The sequence below is a fragment of the Lissotriton vulgaris genome, chromosome 7 (genome assembly GCF_964263255.1).
Source record: "Lissotriton vulgaris chromosome 7, aLisVul1.2, whole genome shotgun sequence".
Lineage (NCBI taxonomy): Eukaryota > Metazoa > Chordata > Amphibia > Caudata > Salamandridae > Lissotriton > Lissotriton vulgaris.
Genome location: NC_141695.1, coordinates 255,094,888 through 255,112,828, shown reverse-complemented (window position 1 = coordinate 255,112,828; position 17,941 = coordinate 255,094,888). Strand labels below are relative to the sequence as shown.

The following is a 17,941-nucleotide window of genomic DNA, read 5'->3' as shown; positions in this document are numbered from 1 at the left end:
ACATGTTTTGATAAAGCCAAACCAAAGATAGCATTTAACCGCGAGGATTATAATGCACTTAAGAGTATATGGTATGGCAATATCCCGGAACGGCTTAGGGAGTTGTTCCCGACAGCTGCAGACAGGCTCAGCTCATGCCAGAGCACCATCTCACATATTTCCAAGCACTCTGCCTCCAGGATTGATGAGGCCTTCCATAGGAGTGGCTGATAGGAACATATGTGTCCAGTTTAGGGTTAGGCACAGACATACTGTACCTAAGTAAGAGGTGGTTACACCGACTTACCCCAGCTGAGTGATCAGCCAGTTGTGTCAAATATGGAGGCCAGGCCAGGGGTGGCACAATACGTGCTGCAGCCCCTGGTAGGCCTTGGATACACCTATGCCCTGGGCACCTAGGGTGCACTAGTACAGGGGCTCATAAGGTGAACCAGTTCCAATTCGTAATGCACCTATAGTGCATTGGCATTAATTTAGAGAGAGAACAGCAGGCTGTGGGTCTGATTAGCAGGCCCACAGCCACATTAAGTCAGAAACCAGTGAAGCAAAAAGCAAAAATTTGGGGTGACCATAGGATAGCAGACCCTACTCTCCTACATAACCCCCCCCCAAACGCAGGGACATTAGACTAACCTTGACCAGTTGTGTCTTCATGTTCTAAGTGGAAGTACCTGGAGAGACCATCTGCGTTGCCATGGTCAGTCCCTGGGCGGTGCTCCACTGTAAAGTCCATCCCCTGTAGGGAAATGGACCACCTGAGTAGTTTGGGGTTTTCACCCTTCATCTGATTAAGCCATAGGAGGGGCTTATGGTCGGTCTGAATCTTGAAGTGAGTGCCAAATAAGTATGGTCTCAGCTTCTTCAGGGCCCACACCACAGCAAAGGCCTCCCTCTCTATAGCTGACCAACGTTTCTCTCTGGGGGTCAGCCTTCTGCTAATGAAAGCAATGGGCTGGTCCTGGCCATCTACATTAAGCTGTGAAAGCACTGCTCCCACTCCCAACTCAGAAGCATCTGTTTGGACAATGAACTCTCTTGAGTAGTCAGGACTCTTCAGGATAGGTGCAGAGCACATGGCCTTCTTCAGGTCATCAAATGCCTTTTGACAGATTTCTGTCCACTGAACCTTTTTGGGCATCTTCTTGGATGTCAGATCATTAAGAGGAGTCACAATGGACCCATAGTTCTTAACAAACTTCCTGTAGTACCCAGTCAGGCCCAAGAAAGCTCTGACCTGAGTCTGGGTAGTTGGAGGGGACCAGTCCTTGATGGTCTGGATCTTACTCTCCAGTGGTTGAACTTGGCCTCCACCTACAAGGTGGCCCAGGTATACAACCTTGCTCTGCCCTATCTGGCACTTTGTTGCCTTGATAGTGAGGCCTGCCTTCTGCAGAGCCTCAAGCACTTCCTTCAGGTGGATCAGGTGATCCTCCCAGGTGGAGCTAAAGACAGCAATATCGTCCAGATAAGCTGCACAAAAGTCATCCAACCCAGTGAGGACTTGGTTCACCAACCTTTGGAAGGTGGCAGGTGCATTTTTCAAACCAAAGGGCATCACCACAAACTGATAATGCCCACTAGGGGTAGAAAATGCTGTCTTGGCTTTAGACTCCTCAGCTAACCTGATTTGCCAGTAGCCAGCTGTCAAGTCAAATGTGCTCAAATATTTGGCAGAAGCCAACTTGTCAATGAGCTCATCTGCCCTTGGAATAGGGTGTGCATCTGTCCTGGTGACAGCATTGAGTCCTCTGTAATCCACACAGAACCTCATCTCTCTCTTGCCATCTTTGGTGTGAGGTTTGGGGACCAGAACCACTGGGCTAGCCCAGGGGCTCTCTGAAGGCTCAATGACACCTAATTCCAGCATCTTTTGCACCTCAGTCTTTATACAGTCCCTGACGTGGTCAGGTTGCCTGTAAATTTTGCTCTTTACAGGAAGACTGTCACCAGTGTCCACCACATGTGTACACCAGTTAGTCTGACTGGGTGTCAAGGAGAACATATGCCCATATGCCTGTAGAACTTGTCTGCAGTCATGTTGCTGATGCTCAGTGAGGTTGTCACCTAAGGCCACACCATCAACTGAACCATCCTCAGGGTTCTGAGTGAGCAGGTCTGGGAGAGGGTCACTCTCTTCCTCCTGTCCCTCATCTGTAGCCATGAGCAAGCCCATGTCTGCCCTGCTGACATATGCCTTCAGTCTGTTCACATGGAGCACCCTGTGGGGGCTCCTGGGAGTTCCTAGGTCCACCAAGTAGGTAACCTCTCCCTTCTTTTCCAGAACTGTATGGGGTCCAGACCATTTGTCTTGGAGTGCTGCTGGGGCCACTGGCTCCAACACCCATACCTTCTGTCCAGGCTGAAACTCAACAAGGACAGCCTTTTGGTCATGCCAAGCTTTTTGTAATTCTTGGCTAGCCTCAAGGTTTTTGGATGCCTTTTCCATGTACTCTGCCATCCTGGAGCGGAGACCAAGTACATAGTCCACTATGTCCTGCTTAGGCTTTTTGAGAGGTAACTCCCATCCTTCCTTCACAAGACACAGGGGTCCTCTTACAGGGTGCCCAAACAACAATTCAAAGGGGCTGAAGCCAACCCCCTTTTGAGGGACCTCTCTGTAAGCGAACAAAAGGCAGGGCAGAAGGATGTCCCATCTTCGCCTGAGCTTTTCAGGTAATCCTTTAATCATGCCCTTTAGGGTCTTGTTAAATCTCTCAACAAGCCCATTGCATTGTGGGTGATAAGGAGTGGTGAACTTGTAGTTTACACCACATTCCTTCCACATAGCAGTCAAATATCCAGACATGAAGTTGGTACCTCTATCTGATATTACCTCCTTAGGAAACCCCACTCTGGAGAAAACTCCAAGTAAGGCCCTGGCCACAACAGGAGCTGTTGTGGTCCTAAGGGGAATTGCCTCTGGGTACCTGGTGGCATGATCCACTACCACCAGTATGAATCTGTGCCCAGATGCTGTAGGGGGATCCATTGGACCAACAATATCAATCCCCACTCTCTCAAAGGGAACCCCCACCACAGGTAGTGGTATCAGGGGGGCCTTTGTTGTTCCACCTGCTTTACCACTGGCTTGGCAGGTTTCACAGGAGCGACAAAACTCCTTGGTGTCTTCAGACATGTGAGGCCAGTGAAAGTGAGGGACAAGCCTGTCCCAAGTCTTGTTCTGGCCTAGGTGTCCTGCTAAAGGAATATCATGGGCCAAGGTGAGTAGGAAGCCCCTAAATTGCAGAGGTATAACCAACCTCCTGGTAGCACCAGGCTTGGGGTCTCTAGCCTCTGAATAAAGGAGTCCATCGTCCCAATATACTTTATGGGCACCTTGAGCATTCCCAGCAGCCTCAGCAGCAGCCTGCTGTCTGAGGGGTTCAAGAGAAGGACAGGTTAACTGAGCCTGCCCCAAGTCTGCCCTAGAAGGTCCCCCTGTCCCCAGAAACTCAACCTGATCAGGTTCAAGTTCTTCAGGGACAGTTCCTTCAGGGGTCTCTAGATCAGTTTCCTGTGAAGCCTGATCCTCACTTGTAGGCAGTTGGGAAGGCACAGCCTTAACCCTCCTGTTCTTCTTCTTGGGAGGTACTTGGTCCATTGTTCCAGGATCCAAGACCTGAGGTTCAGAGAGGCACTTTTTGGCCTGTGACCTGGTCACAGCAAGGACATGTGATGATATCCCTAACATCTCTGCATGAGTCCTGTACTCAACTTCTGACCATAGAGAGTTCTCCAGGTCATTGCCCAACAAACATTCTACTGGGAGATCAGCACTAACCACAACTTTCTTTAGGCCAGTTACCCCTCCCCAGGAAAAGTTAACAAGTGCCACACTATGTGTAGTAGTGACATTGCTGGCATTGGTCACCAGGTAATCATCGCCTGGCATGTACTGTCCAGGGTCCACAAAGTTAGGTGTCACCATAGTGACACTGGCACATGTGTCCCTGTAAGCTTGAGCCACTTTGTTGTTAATCAAAGGTGTCTGTCTGTATTTGCCCAGGTTACTGGGACTTATGTCAGGGGTCAAATCTATGTCCCCTTCACAAACCAGAACAGCCTGTGTAAGGGTTCTGACTAGGTCAGAATCTCCTTCAGTTCCCAAAGTGATTCCCACTAAACCCTTGGCTTGAGGACCAGCACTGCTAACTGTACTAGTGGGTGCAGGTGCCTTAGGGGCTGCAGTGCTGGGGGCTCCACCCTTTTTACACTCACTTGTCCAGTGAGAGGTGTTCTTACAAGTTTTACACCAGGGTTTCTTCTGACCTTCTTTCTTCTTCTTCTTGGAAGTTTGGGACCCACCCTCTGTCTCAGTTTGGGGCCCTGTTGAAGACTTCTGGTCTTTAGCTTTCTGCTCCCCACCCTTCTGGTCTGTTTTCTTCTGGTCACCACCCTGGTTCTGGTTCTGGTTCTTTTGCTTAACTCTGGTTCTTACCCACTTATCTGCCCTCTTTCCCAATTCTTGGGGAGAGGTCAAATCTGAGTCAACCAAATGTTGATGCAACTGCTGGTTCTGACAATTATTTAAAATTTGTTCTCTCATCAGCAAATTGTACAATCCTTCATAGTCTGTAACCTTGCTTCCCAGCAACCATCCCTCCAGAGCCTTAGTGGCACACTCAACAAATTCAGACCAGTCCTGAGTCTGTGTCTTCTGGGTATCTCTGAACATTAACCTGTACTGTTCAGTGGTTAAGCCTAACCCATCAATCAGAGCACTCTTCAGGACCAGGTAGTTTCTAGAATCCCCATCACTAACTGTGAGGAGTCTGTCTCGGCCTCTACCTTCAAAGGAGAGCCACAAGATTGCTGCCCACTGCTCCTGAGGGATCTGCTGTACTCTGCAGGCTCTCTCCATTGCAGTAATCCATTTATGGATGTCATCCCCAGCTTTGTAGGGGGGCACAATCTTACTCAGGTTTCTATTATCAAAAGACCTGTCTTTATCCTTGTGGATATTGCTGCCACCAGTGGGTTCTATTACCCCACTCTCTCTAGGCTGTCTTGCTCTAGCAAGTTTCTCCTTAGCCAGGGCAACCTCTAACTCTTGCCTCTGGATCCTAAGCTCAGCCTCTCTCATCTTGGCCTCATGTTCCCTTCTCTGAGGGCTAGTCATCTCCTTTCTGGAGTGACCATGAGAGCCTCTAGAGACATGGGAGGTGTTGGATTCACCTGAGTGATGCCTTCTCCTCCTATGGCCCTGGTTAAGTCCACCTGGGGGTCTGAATGGGTTGTTACCTGATTCATTCCCAAGTTGACTTAAGTTAGCCTGGTTCAGTCTACTGACCAGCACCTGACTATCTCTGTCATCATCTGACTCACTGCTTTCCACCTCCTCCTCCTCTTCTTCTTCTTCCTCTTCATCTACCTGAGGAGCTCCAGTGGTGGAGGCTTCCTCATCTACTAGGATGATAGGGGTAGGGGTGTCTACAGTGTCATCCTCTGAAGGATGGCCTCCTTCAGCATTCCCTGTGGGGTTTGCTTTAGAGGTCTTTAGAGCCTCAGACTGATCCAAGAGCTCTCTTAGGTGGTCTGTAGTAGGGGTAGGCCCTGTCTTCAGACCCCTTAAGACACAAAGCTGTCTTAGTTCCTTAAAAGGAAAAATAGCAAACTGGGATGGTGCCCTTGGAGGGTCACTCTCAACAGGAGTAAGTCCACTGGACCCCTCTGTTCCAGACATTGCTCTAGTGTGGGTGGATGTGTTGCAATCTACCTACACTGGTGTTTACCTACTAAACCTATCTAGTAGTTGTAGCTAGGGTGTGCTACTCCCTTTGCTCTACAACGACTAAGTTCAGTAGAACTTAAGTATACTAGTCTTGTTTTATATGTACCTAGCAGGTACCTGTATGATCTTTCAAATGATAATCTCAAAGATTGCAATGGTAAAACAACAGCAAGCTCAGATCCCAATCCGCTGCTCACCAATGTGAGAAGTTGGCCTGGTATATAATGCTCACTAATTCTTAGTGATCACTTTGTACCATGCCAAGCAACCCTTATGATGATGGTTGTAATTCAACCTTGTAGACCAGTTATCCTAGTGGTAACGTGGACAAAGCAGTCTTAGGCTAAACTCTGAAAGGCATGTGAAGCCAGCTGTTATACCATACACAACCCCCTTGAATACCAAATGAAAGGGACACCACACAGATATATATTGAAAATATATATTGATTTATTAACTATAAAATCCCCTGGACTCTTTATGAGCACAGAAGCACAAGCGTAAAATCACAAGACAGTTTAAAATACACAAAAGTTGCACAATATGGATGAGCCCTAGGGGCCACCTAAACCATATACTAAATAAGTGGTATAAGAGATACCTAAAGGAAAGTGAAGAGGCCTAGGGCCTTGGGAATCGCTGGAGCTATTCGAGACTGGAGTTAACTAAGTCGGGAAAGGCCCACGGGACTCGGGTGCAGTGTTCAAAGTGCACGCACTTCTCAATACAAAGTCTATGGTGCGTAAAAAGCACAAAGTTAGAAAGTTAGGAACCTTCCGAGTGACCTACGGAGCTGAAACTTAAAACACAGGCCCTTGGGATGTGTACCAGTGCAGGAGCACCGGCGGAGCTGAGTTACCTCACCCACAGGAAGCGGGTGCACAGGGTCGAAGATGTGTCGGGTTTCGTCACGCTGGTCGATGGTGCTTGGAGCTGAAGAGGCTGCAGGCGGCTCGATGAGAAGAGTTCCGGCGGATCCAAGGGTGGATCTGAAGAGTTGAAGACCTGAAAGCAGAGGGGACAGTGTTCAAAGTCACTAGCCAGTGACTGCCGTGGAACCAGAGTGGAACCAGGTGATGTCGGGTGCAAACAGGCGTTGTCGGGTAGCTTCTTTCTGCAGCCACGTGGATACCCGGGGTCGAGGACGTCCAGGAGTCGGTCACGAGCTGTCCCACGTAGGCTTCTCGCTGTTGGCGGTGTCGGCGACCTGATCGGAGCAAACAGGCCTTGGCAAATGCAAGCCACGCAGAAGTTGAAAGATGCTGTTCACTCGGACCAGCAAGGTCAGAGCGGGTGCTCCTTTTCACAGGAGCTTGGGTAGGTCTGGAGCAACCAGACCTGCTGTTTAAATCTTCGGGTTCGTCGCCAAGATGGCCACTGGCCGCGTGGCTAGTGGCCGGGATGGCGCGTCGAGTGGCACAGTGCAAAAGGGCCCCACGCAGATCGTGGAGATGCTGGGGGGCTGATCTTCGGTGCAAGGGCTGCTCGGTGGTGGGGGTTCTCAGTCCCCAAAGCACAACGTCGAGGATGCCTCAGAAGCTGCGCAGTCAGCTTTACGAGTGTCTTCCAAGAGGTCCGGTCCCACGTCACTCGGTGCCTCCACGGGTCCCTTCTTTGCAGGGACTGTGGATCGGGCTCTGAGAGGTCTGGGAATCTGGTTCTTGTCGGGCTCTGGGCTCGGGCTCCGGCGGGAGGCGGCGGCAAAGCAGACGTCGAGTTGCTGGTTGGTACCTGTGTTCACAGGGTGGTCACTCCTTGGCCACAAGGGAGATTCTTCTTCAGTCTTCTGTGCAGCAGAATGTCGAAGTCCAGTCTTCTTCTTAGTTTAAGTTGATTTCGGGATGATCTGCTGTGCAATGGCACTGCTCCCCCTCTTATTCCCAAACTGGGGGTGGATCACCTACTAGGTCCCTCCTCTGGGTGGAACCAGGAAGGGGGGCGGTTACACCCCCTTTCCTTTGTCCAGCTCCGCGCCAGGACTGGGGCTGGAAGGCCCCAGAACCGGTTTGGACTGGCCTATGCACGGGGACACCTTGTGTGCCCCGGGCATGTCTGATTCTTTTCAGCCCTGTCCTACCTAATACACAAAATCCTGTCTGGGGTGGTGCTCGCACCTCCCAAGGCAGGAAACCCTTTGTCCAGGCCACCATCTGCCGAGTTTCGGTCAGCAGCAGGAGGCCAGACTTGTGTCTGTGGTGGCAGCGTCCATTTTGTGAAGCTGAGGCTCTGTTTAACTTTAACCGGGGTTAAGGCTACGCACATGTCGTGTCCCTCTAGAAGGGTGGAATGCTATCCCCGTCGCCAGAATTGGCGAGGGGATAGTATTCCAATTCGTATGACACCTTACTCGACATGTTTTGATAAAGCCAAACCAAAGATAGCATTTAACCGCGAGGATTATAATGCACTTAAGAGTATATGGTATGGCAATATCCCGGAACGGCTTAGGGAGTTGTTCCCGACAGCTGCAGACAGGCTCAGCTCATGCCAGAGCACCATCTCACATATTTCCAAGCACTCTGCCTCCAGGATTGATGAGGCCTTCCATAGGAGTGGCTGATAGGAACATATGTGTCCAGTTTAGGGTTAGGCACAGACATACTGTACCTAAGTAAGAGGTGGTTACACCGACTTACCCCAGCTGAGTGATCAGCCAGTTGTGTCAAATATGGAGGCCAGGCCAGGGGTGGCACAATACGTGCTGCAGCCCCTGGTAGGCCTTGGATACACCTATGCCCTGGGCACCTAGGGTGCACTAGTACAGGGGCTCATAAGGTGAACCAGTTCCAATTCGTAATGCACCTATAGTGCATTGGCATTAATTTAGAGAGAGAACAGCAGGCTGTGGGTCTGATTAGCAGGCCCACAGCCACATTAAGTCAGAAACCAGTGAAGCAAAAAGCAAAAATTTGGGGTGACCATAGGATAGCAGACCCTACTCTCCTACATACCCCGTGTGCACATAATGGTTAGGGTGAATGAACAAATTAACGGGATATAATTATGGCAGCAAAGAGACAAGGGGGGTGGCCCAGGCCAGGCCTCTCAGACCTCGAACGGCCTCAAACGGCCCGCTCTTAGCCCGGTCTTCGCCCCGAGCTGCGTCCCGCGCTGCGGGAGTATGAACCTAGGATATAGGGAACGATGAGGGTGGTGGGCGGGACAGCAGGGAGAGCGGACCAGAAGCTGTCAAAGGGTCACGCAGGGACTCCTGGGCAATGGAGTCCCTGCAACGCTCACAGCCCCGCTTGAAGTCTCAGCCCAATGCGCGAGTTCCTTTCGCCTTCAGGCTCCGCCGTGTACCGGTGTGCAACCCCTCTCTCCCTCAGGCGCTGCGGCACCCGCAAAGCGGGTGCGGCGAGGTGCTGGTTCCAAAGGCTGTGTCCGGCAAATCCGTGGCAATAGATCCTGACGAGTCCGTTAGTAGCAGGTACGTGATCCCACTGGAGCTAGGGGTAGGGGGGTTTAAAAACCTCCGGTGGGCGGTGGGCGGGACAGCAGGGAGAGCGGACCGGAAGCTGTCAAAGGGTCACGCAGGGACTCCTGGGCAATGGAGTCCCTGCAACGCTCGCAGCCCCGCTTGAAGTCTCAGCCCAATGCGCGAGTTCCTTTCGCCTTCAGGCTCCACCGTGTACCGGTGTGCAACCCCTCTCTCCCTCAGGCGCTGCGGCACCCGCAAAGCGGGTGCGGCGAGGTGCTGGTTCCAAAGGCTGTGTCCGGAAAATCCGTGGCAATAGATCCTGACGAGTCCATTAGTGGCAGGTACGTGATCCCACTGGAGCTAGGGGTAGGGGGGTTTAAAAACCTCCGGTGGACGTTGGGCGGGACAGCAGGGAGAGCGGACCGGAAGCTGTCAAAGGGTCATGTAGGGACTCCTGGGCAATGGAGTCCATGCAACGCTCGCAGCCCCGCTTGAAGTCTCAGCCCAATGCGCGAGTTCCTTTAGCCTTCAGGCTCCGCCGTGTACCGGTGTGCAACCCCTCTCTCCACAGGCGCTGCGGCGCCTGCGAAGCGGGTGCGGCGAGGTGCTGGTTCCAAAGGCTGTGTCCGGCCAATCCGTGGCAATAGATCCTGACGAGTCCGTTAGTAGCAGGTACGTGATCACATCTGCACTGCCTACCTTTATCAGATCTTCAAGTGATTTTTTTGTGGTTATATGATATACTGCAATCCTGCTGACTGTGCGCCAATGATCATGTAGGAACGAACAGTGAGTGTGCACTGAAATGTGACTAATTTGTTCTAATTGTGTAATTTTTGCCTAAATATGTTGCCACTGACCATTGATTCACCTAAAAACATTTTAGAACCGAAATCTGAATGTGTGTTCGATCCAAAATGGCCCTATTGACTCGACACCAAAATGTAATTTTAGACTTACAACTGATTTTATACTAGCATATGTTTTTTACACGACATGTATTTCCACTGTACTGTTTGATGCTGCGGCTAGGATAATTTCTCACATTTATGATGTTGCAACGATCATGATTTTGCCTCCAAAGCTGAATTTTCCCTCATTAGTGGTTATTGTTCTAAGATGAGGGGAACACAGTTTAATAGATCATTAAATAGTTGTTAATTTTATCATTTATCTTTATAATGTATGCTCCTCCTTATGTTCTTTTTATTTTGTTTTTTGTGTTTTTGCATCTCCAGATGAGGTATAGATACTACGAAAACAAAGGACATGCGTCACTTTATCGGAAATACATGATCCGTGAGCCTAGAGAGGTGCAGGGGCTCATCCTTTCCTACCTAGAAAAGAAGGTAAGAGGAACATGGGTGTGTGTGAGTGCATTGCCATTCACATTTAGATTAAAAGATAAACAAAAGATGTGTTTGTTGAATTGAAAACTTTTTTTGAATAATGTACGTGTAACTTATTGATTAAAACGTTCTTTCAGAGTGCTAGAAATGTTGCTGGAGTTTTTTCTAGAAGGGTTTAACAGTTTTACAAACAAGGTAAGTGCTATAGTTCAGTTAACATTGTCCAAGAACAATGTCTATGCAGAAAGCGATTCTGTACGGAAATAACCTACGCGGAAAGTGAAATATTTTACACAGATATCTCCAAGCTGTTGGAGTGCCTATTCCAGGAGAGTGCAAGCTTCAAACAAATCCCTACGGTCGACTAGAAGGATAGCACAAACGGAAAAAAGCGTGAAACTAAATAGATGAAAACACAGAGGTAGAGGACAGCAAAGGTCTGTAGATCTGTGGCCCTGCCTTCACAGTTATTCCAAGTGAGCATGTATTTAAAAGAATATTGCATACCTCATAAGAACAAGAGATACTGTAAGAAATAGGGTTACTGGTTGAGGGAGGTGAAATCCTGCTCCAGCATCAAACACAATTCTGGTCAGGGTCAAGCACACTACAAATTAACCTGTGTTAAACTCTATGGTAACTTGGCACAAAAACAGTCTCACTCAATTTAAAGGCAATGTGTAAAGAATGTATGCAGACAGTCATAAAGTGAAACACAACACAAGAAAAAATCCAAATCAATTTACAAGAAACAGAGTAAAATTGAAGTAGCCATTTCAGCTAAAACAACAACAATCTAATCAGAAGACCCAGAGATATGCAATTTTAGAGATTTAGATAAAAATACTGGCTAACATCACAAAGCTCCAAATGTGGTTATCTTGTAGCAGTGTTAAGGTCAACTACGATGGAGTGTGGTCTGGCTACTGGGACCCAAATAGGTCCCATGAACAAGAGTATCTTAAATTCTGATTGTGGAGCAATATGTCATCTTGCATCAAGGATGCTTTGTGCAGCGACGACTTCTAGGAGCTACAGGCTGCAATGTGGAATCATGCGTCATAGTCCAGGATGCAGTCCCTGAGGTGCTTGCCATGCAAAAGCCTGCATCGAGGATCCATTACACAGGGGCGGTTCCAGCAAGGCTGCAGGTGGCAATGCAAAGTCCTGCACAAGAGATGCATCTCCCAGCAGTCCCAATGTGGAGTTTGGTGACACAATGCTTTGTGCAAAAACAACAATTGATGGACAGAATGCAGAACAATGTCATACATTCACCCCAGTACAGAGATCTGGGCCTAAATCCATCGTTTTTTAGCACTCCACACCACCCCAGTTCAGACATGGCCTTATGCAAATCAGTCTTGACCCTGTGCCTCATGGGAACAGTCCAGTCCTTGTTCTGCATTCTGTCCATCAATTGTTGTTTTTGTTTTTGCATTTGTCACCCCGAGTGGGATGGGTATGCTCAGACCTGAGTCCCATGCTCTCCACACCACTGGAGTCAAGCTATCCTGGCTCAAGACGGCTGATAGCCAGAAACCGGTCCTCGGAAGCTTGTTTCCGGTCCAGGGAAGGCATGGCTTGGCAGTTCGGGCTGGACTGTTCCCATGAGGCACAGGGTCAGACTGATTTGCATATGGCCATGTCTGAACTGGGGTGGTGTGGAGTGCAAAAAACGATGGATTTAGGCCCAGATCTATGTACTGGGGAGAATGTATAACATTGTTCTGCATTCTGTCCATCAACTGTGGTTTTCGCATGTGTCACCCCGAGTGGGATGGGTATGCTCAGACGTGAGTCCCATGCTGTCCACACCACTGGATTCAAGCAAGCTGGGCTGAAGACGGCTGCAATGCCAGAAACCGGTCCTCGGAAGCTTGTTTCCGGTCCAGGTAAGGCATGGCTTGGCAGTTTGGGCTGGACTATTCCCATGAGGCACAGGGTCAGACTGATTTGCATATGGCCATGTCTGAACTGGGGTGGTGTGGAGTGCAAAAAAACGATCAATTTAGGCCCACATGTCAGTACTGGGGTGAATGTATGACATTGTTCTGCATTCTGTCCATCATCTGTGGTTTTTGCATGTGTCAGCCCGAGAGGGATGGGTATGCTCAGACATGAGTCCCATGCTCTCCACACCACTGGATTCAAGCAAGCCGGGCTGAAGAAGGCTGGAATGCCAGAAACCGGTCCTCTAAAGCTTGTTTCCGGTCCAGGGAAGGCATGGCTTAGCAATTCGGGCTGGACTGTTCCCATGAGGCACAGGGTCAGACTGATTTGCATATGGCCTTGTCTGAACTGGGGTGGTGTGGAGTGCCACAAAACGATGGATTTAGGCCCAGATCTCTGTACTGGGTTGAATGTATGACATTGTTCTGCATTCTGTCCATCAACTGTGGTTTTTGCATGTGTCACCCCGAGTGGGATGGGTATGCTCAGACGTGAGTCCCATGCTCTCCAGACCACTGGATTCAAGCAAGCCGGGCTGAAGATGGCTGGAATGCCAGAAACCGGTCCTCGGAAGCTTGTTTCCGGTCCAGGGAAGGCATGGCTTGGCAGTTCGGGCTGTACTGTTCCCATGAGGCACAGGGTCAGACTGATTTGCATATGGCCATGTCTGAACTGGGGTGGTGTGGAGTGCAAGAAAACGATGGATTTAGGCCCAGATCTCTGTACTGGGGTGAATGTATGACATTGTTCTGCATTCTGTCCATCAACTGTGGTTTTTGCATGTGTCACCCCGAGTAGGATGGGTATGCTCAGACGTGAGTCCCATGCTTTCCAAACCACTGGATTCAAGCAAGCCGGGCTGAAGACGGCTGGAATGCCAGAAACCGGTACTCGGAAGTTTGTTTCCGGTCCAGGGAAGGCATGGCTTGGCAAATCGGGTTGGACTGTTCCCATGAGGCACAGGGTCAGACTGATTTGCATATGGCCATGTCTGAACTGGGGTATTGTGGAGTGCAGAAAACGATGGATTTAGGCCCAGATCTCTGTACTGGGGTGAATGTATGACATTGTTCTGCATTCTGTCCATCAACTGTGGTTTTTGCACAATGCTTTGTGCAGCAGCTCCGATGAGGAGTTTCTGGGAGGCGATGCATCATGGTGCATCGTTCTGCTGGGACCACACTTGGGTTGGCAGAGCACCTTTAGGCCCACTTCCAAGGGTCCAGGGCTGGGGTGACACCACTTGGGAGGGCAGGACTTACAGCTGCCAGAGTTCAGGTACTCGGCTCAAGATTATAAAGAGGCCAGTCTACTAGCCTTTGGAGTCACACTGGTCGTCCTGGATTCAAGTTACAAATCTATTCCATCTCAATCAGGCAGTAGAGCAACAGGTCAGCACAGCATATCATCATTATGATGGTCTTTCTTGCAGCAAAGCAGCACAGCAGTTCTTCTTCTGAATCTTCCACATGTCCAGACTGAGGTCCAATATATATACTGTGATATGCAAGTGTTTTAGGTGACAGCCCTCCCTGTTAAGTCATGTTGACACATCTTGCCAACACCTAGTTTCCCTCCTTCTCACTGTCTGAGAGTAATAACGACCAGCTACATCTAAAAAGATCTGTAAGTGAGAGAAAGTTGGCTTTCTGGGATCTCTTGACCAACTGGAGATGATCTGGGTTTTTTTTTTTCCCCCCGGGTCCGATGATTATGCCATCTATACTCTTTTGGACCAAGGGCTAGGACAGATTCGAATAAGGTCCTGCAGGTTGAAACACACCTAGATGGAGTCAAAGAACGTACCCCTAACTGCTGTTCTCGGTATATATCTCCCACCAACAGTATATATCACGTCAGCAATGATGTGCAAGGTGGTTGGTATTTTCCGTTGAAAGGGGAAGGCAGATGAGGACAAAAAAATAATAATAATAAAAAAAATAATAACGACCAGCTACACCTAGCCAGGGACCGGCTGCAGGCAATTAGGACAAGAAAATGCAAATTTTCCAAAAGTAGAATTTTCACAATTCTGACAAAAAAAACATATTCCAAACAAAAAGGGCTTTTAATTACAATTCTAAACTCAGAAGTATTGTCTAACTTTTTTAATAAACTACACTCTGCCCTCTAGGTTGGTCAAGGTTTACGCTAGGGGTGACATATCTATTAAAAAAGAAAGGTTTAGACCTGGCAGAAAGTTTTTTTTTTTGCCTGGTTGCAAAGGCAGTCTGAAATAGTACACACAGGCTGCAATTGTCAAGCTTGAGATATGCTTAAAAGGGCCGCTTTGGTGAAGAAGTGCAACAGGCCTAATGGTAGCATTCAATTTGCTGGCCTTCATTTAATTTACAGGCCTTTGTACCCCTTTACGGAGGGCTCTCCCAGTACAATAAATATGCCAACTGGGTGTTATCCAATTGTACCATATTTAGAGGAAAGAGCACATGCAGCACTTTAGCACTGGTTCTAATGCCCACAAAAGTGAGATCTACAAAAAATACGCGGGGTGCAGACAAAATGTTTGGGGGAAGACCATCCTAAGTCTCACAGGTCTAACATGTGTCTGAACCAACTGAAAGTAGGAAGAGGTATTTTACCTCCTGAGAGTTTTCATCACTAAGGTGAACAAATGTGAAAATGCAATTAGCACTTGCGTGATCTGACCCAGGATGGTGTTTTGCTGTAAAGTCCATTCCCTGTAGGGAGATGGACCACTTCAACAATTTGGGATTCAATTTCTCACCCATCATCGTCATCAACCATCGGAGGGGTATGTGGTCTGTATGAAAACTGAATTTAGCTATATTGGGCATGGTTTCAGATTCCAGAGTGGCCAGGCTGCAGCAATGGTTTTTCCTGCAATAGCACTCCACCTTGGTTCCCAGTGAAGTAACTTCCTACTTATGAGGTCTACTGGTTAGTCCAGGACCTCCTTATTTAACTTTGATAATACTATGCCATGCTCTGAGGCATCTGTTTGCACATTAACTTTCTGGAATTAATCTGGGGCATTGAGTACAGGGGTTGCACACATGGCCTGTCTGAGGGAGTCAAAGGCTTTTTGACAGCCTTCTTGAGATCGAATTCCATGGCTGCTTCACCAAATTCCGTTCAGTCAAGTGGGCCCTTTGACAAACCTTCAGTAATATTCGGTGATGCCCATGAAGGCCATCACTTCTGAATGTGTATTGGGAACTACCAGCCATGATGGTTTCTATCTTGGTCTAAAGAGGCTACACCTTACTCCCGCTCGCCATGTGTCCTGAATACACCACAGATTAGGTCTTATTTTGAGCTGGCAGTTTCTGATGCTCCGCACTTGTGGTTAATTATCATCACCAGCACTTATGACAGTCTGCCACATGGTAGTGCTGTTTGTCTAAATTAAAGATAACAACAAAAACATACGTTTATTAATTCAATATATATACAAAATTACTAATACCTGCTGCCTAAGCCATTGTTATAGCTCTGGGAGCCACAATAGTCTGAACTGTCACACTTGGAGGGTGTGAAGGGTAGTTGTTGTGTTGGTTCTTTCATTAGTGGCACTGGCAGGGGCAACGTAGGTGCAAACTGCAGTGGTCTCCAGACAAGAGCCATTGCAAATATTTCTTTTTACAAAATGAGCACTGCCACAGGCCCTTGCCCTAATTAGCAGTTACCTGCCTTGGCAGTAAGTGCTGCATGGTGCAGAGCCTGAAACAGTTCCTGCAAGTAAAAAAGGGTGGTCCTTCGAGCTGCAACTGAAGGCAGCTATGTCATCCAGGCAAGCAGCACTAAATGCATCCATCCTACTGAAAACCTGTTTCACCACCCTCTGTAAGGTGGCATTCTTCAGACAAGAGGGCACTACCTTAAATTGGAAGTGGCCTTTGCTGTGGAAAATGCTCACCTCTCTTTAGCCCCCTCAATTAAGGTGGCCCACCAGTGCCCAGACATTAGATCAAATGCACTGTGGAACTTGGAAACCCTCAAACAATCAATGAGCTCATCAGCTTGTGAGATGGGGTGAGTGTCAGTCTTTTTGAATACATTGAGACCTCTGTGGTCTACTAAAAAGCTATATGCTTGGGTAGAGTCCTATGGGGCAGACTTGGGGACCAGCTCCAATCGGCTGGACGAGGGACTACTGGTGTGATCAATCTCCCCCAACTCCAGTCTCTTCAGAAGCATCAGGAGTCTAGATCCTTCTATTCCTGAAGCAGAGACACAAGAGGCCTACACTGTGTCCCTCTGTTTTACCAACTCATGTCTTTTTGGTGTGTTCTTATCATATATGTGTTCTCTTAAATTTCATTTGTTGATAGTAATCTATAATATATGGTTGTTTTGTATTAATTACTCAGAGCACAGCAAATGCATCACCCAACAGAACCAATTGTTTACTATATAGGAGTAGGACTGGACCCATTTCACACAAACCTAGAGTGACTCAAGGGCAAGCTGGCTTTTCCCCTGTTCTGAAGCTCAGGGACATAAAAACCTTCTTGCACCTGTGCAACAGCGCCTGGACTCTGTCATCTGTGAGCCTCTGCCCTGCCAAAAGGTGATAATCCAGTCCTGGACAATTGGAAGTGAGATTTTTGTGCTGTAACTCTCATTGCCGACTCATCACTATAGCTGTACTGGAACCGGTGCATTTCAAACAACGAAGACGAATCACCCGTCTTGCTGCTCAACATTGAAGTTGTGGCTCTATAATGATGCATCACCCACCTTCAGTGGAGCTTAATGCGGAAGCTTTCCATGAGCGTCAGCTCGGCAATGCATCACCTATGAATCCCACAGAAAAACAACGAAACATCACCTCCCTGCTCATTGCATCTCATTCTCGATGTTGATGCGGCCCTTCCAAAGGTGTTGTTTTCAGTGGGCCATGGCTGATTCCAGTTTCCAACCCGGGGTACATCACGGTCAGCCTGAACCTTTGGATTTACCCGAATCAAACATGACCAATATCCATGGTTGGCACTTTTTTATTCTAAGCATTATATTTTGATTTAATCTAAAGCCTCTGGATTCCTGTAGGTGAAAGAAGAGGCGAGGTGAGGCAGCAAGCAAGTGAGTTGGAGAGGAGCGAAGACAAGAACCTAGATGAGGCTTAAAGCAATGAGCCCCATGTTCGGCGCAGAATCGGTCGTTGCGGTTTGCCCTCCGGGGAGGGATAAACCTTCAAATTCAGACACGATAAAGGAGGCCAGTGCTACTCAAAGGAGTCCTCTCATATTCCCAATACTAACTATGTTGGGCAAAACTAATGTATGTACAAAGTTTAGCTTCCTTATGGGCGTACATTTTTCAATGCCAGGAACTGTAACAGGACTCTTAACACCCCTAGCCCTACAGAAAGTGAACTCACAAGGTAAAAAGTCACCATCAGACTTAATATATGCCTCTTCAAAAGCTAAACCAGGGGTAAAATGTAGATGCCTTGTTACAATCGAAAGACATCGAGAAATACTGGCTTTACAAGTAATGGCA

The 17,941-nt window shown here is 48.4% G+C and overlaps 1 protein-coding gene across 1 annotated transcript in view; it reads left to right on the top strand.

The window, feature by feature from the left end:
* LOC147701322 (putative methyltransferase DDB_G0268948) overlaps positions 1 to 17,941 on the top strand; it is a 318,014-nt gene that overhangs the window by 47,589 nt on the left and 252,484 nt on the right. The window contains exon 2 of the mRNA XM_086928631.1: positions 10,391 to 10,501. Within this exon, the coding sequence (XP_086784757.1) occupies positions 10,391 to 10,501 (111 nt within the window). The remainder of the gene's footprint in view (positions 1 to 10,390; positions 10,502 to 17,941) is intronic.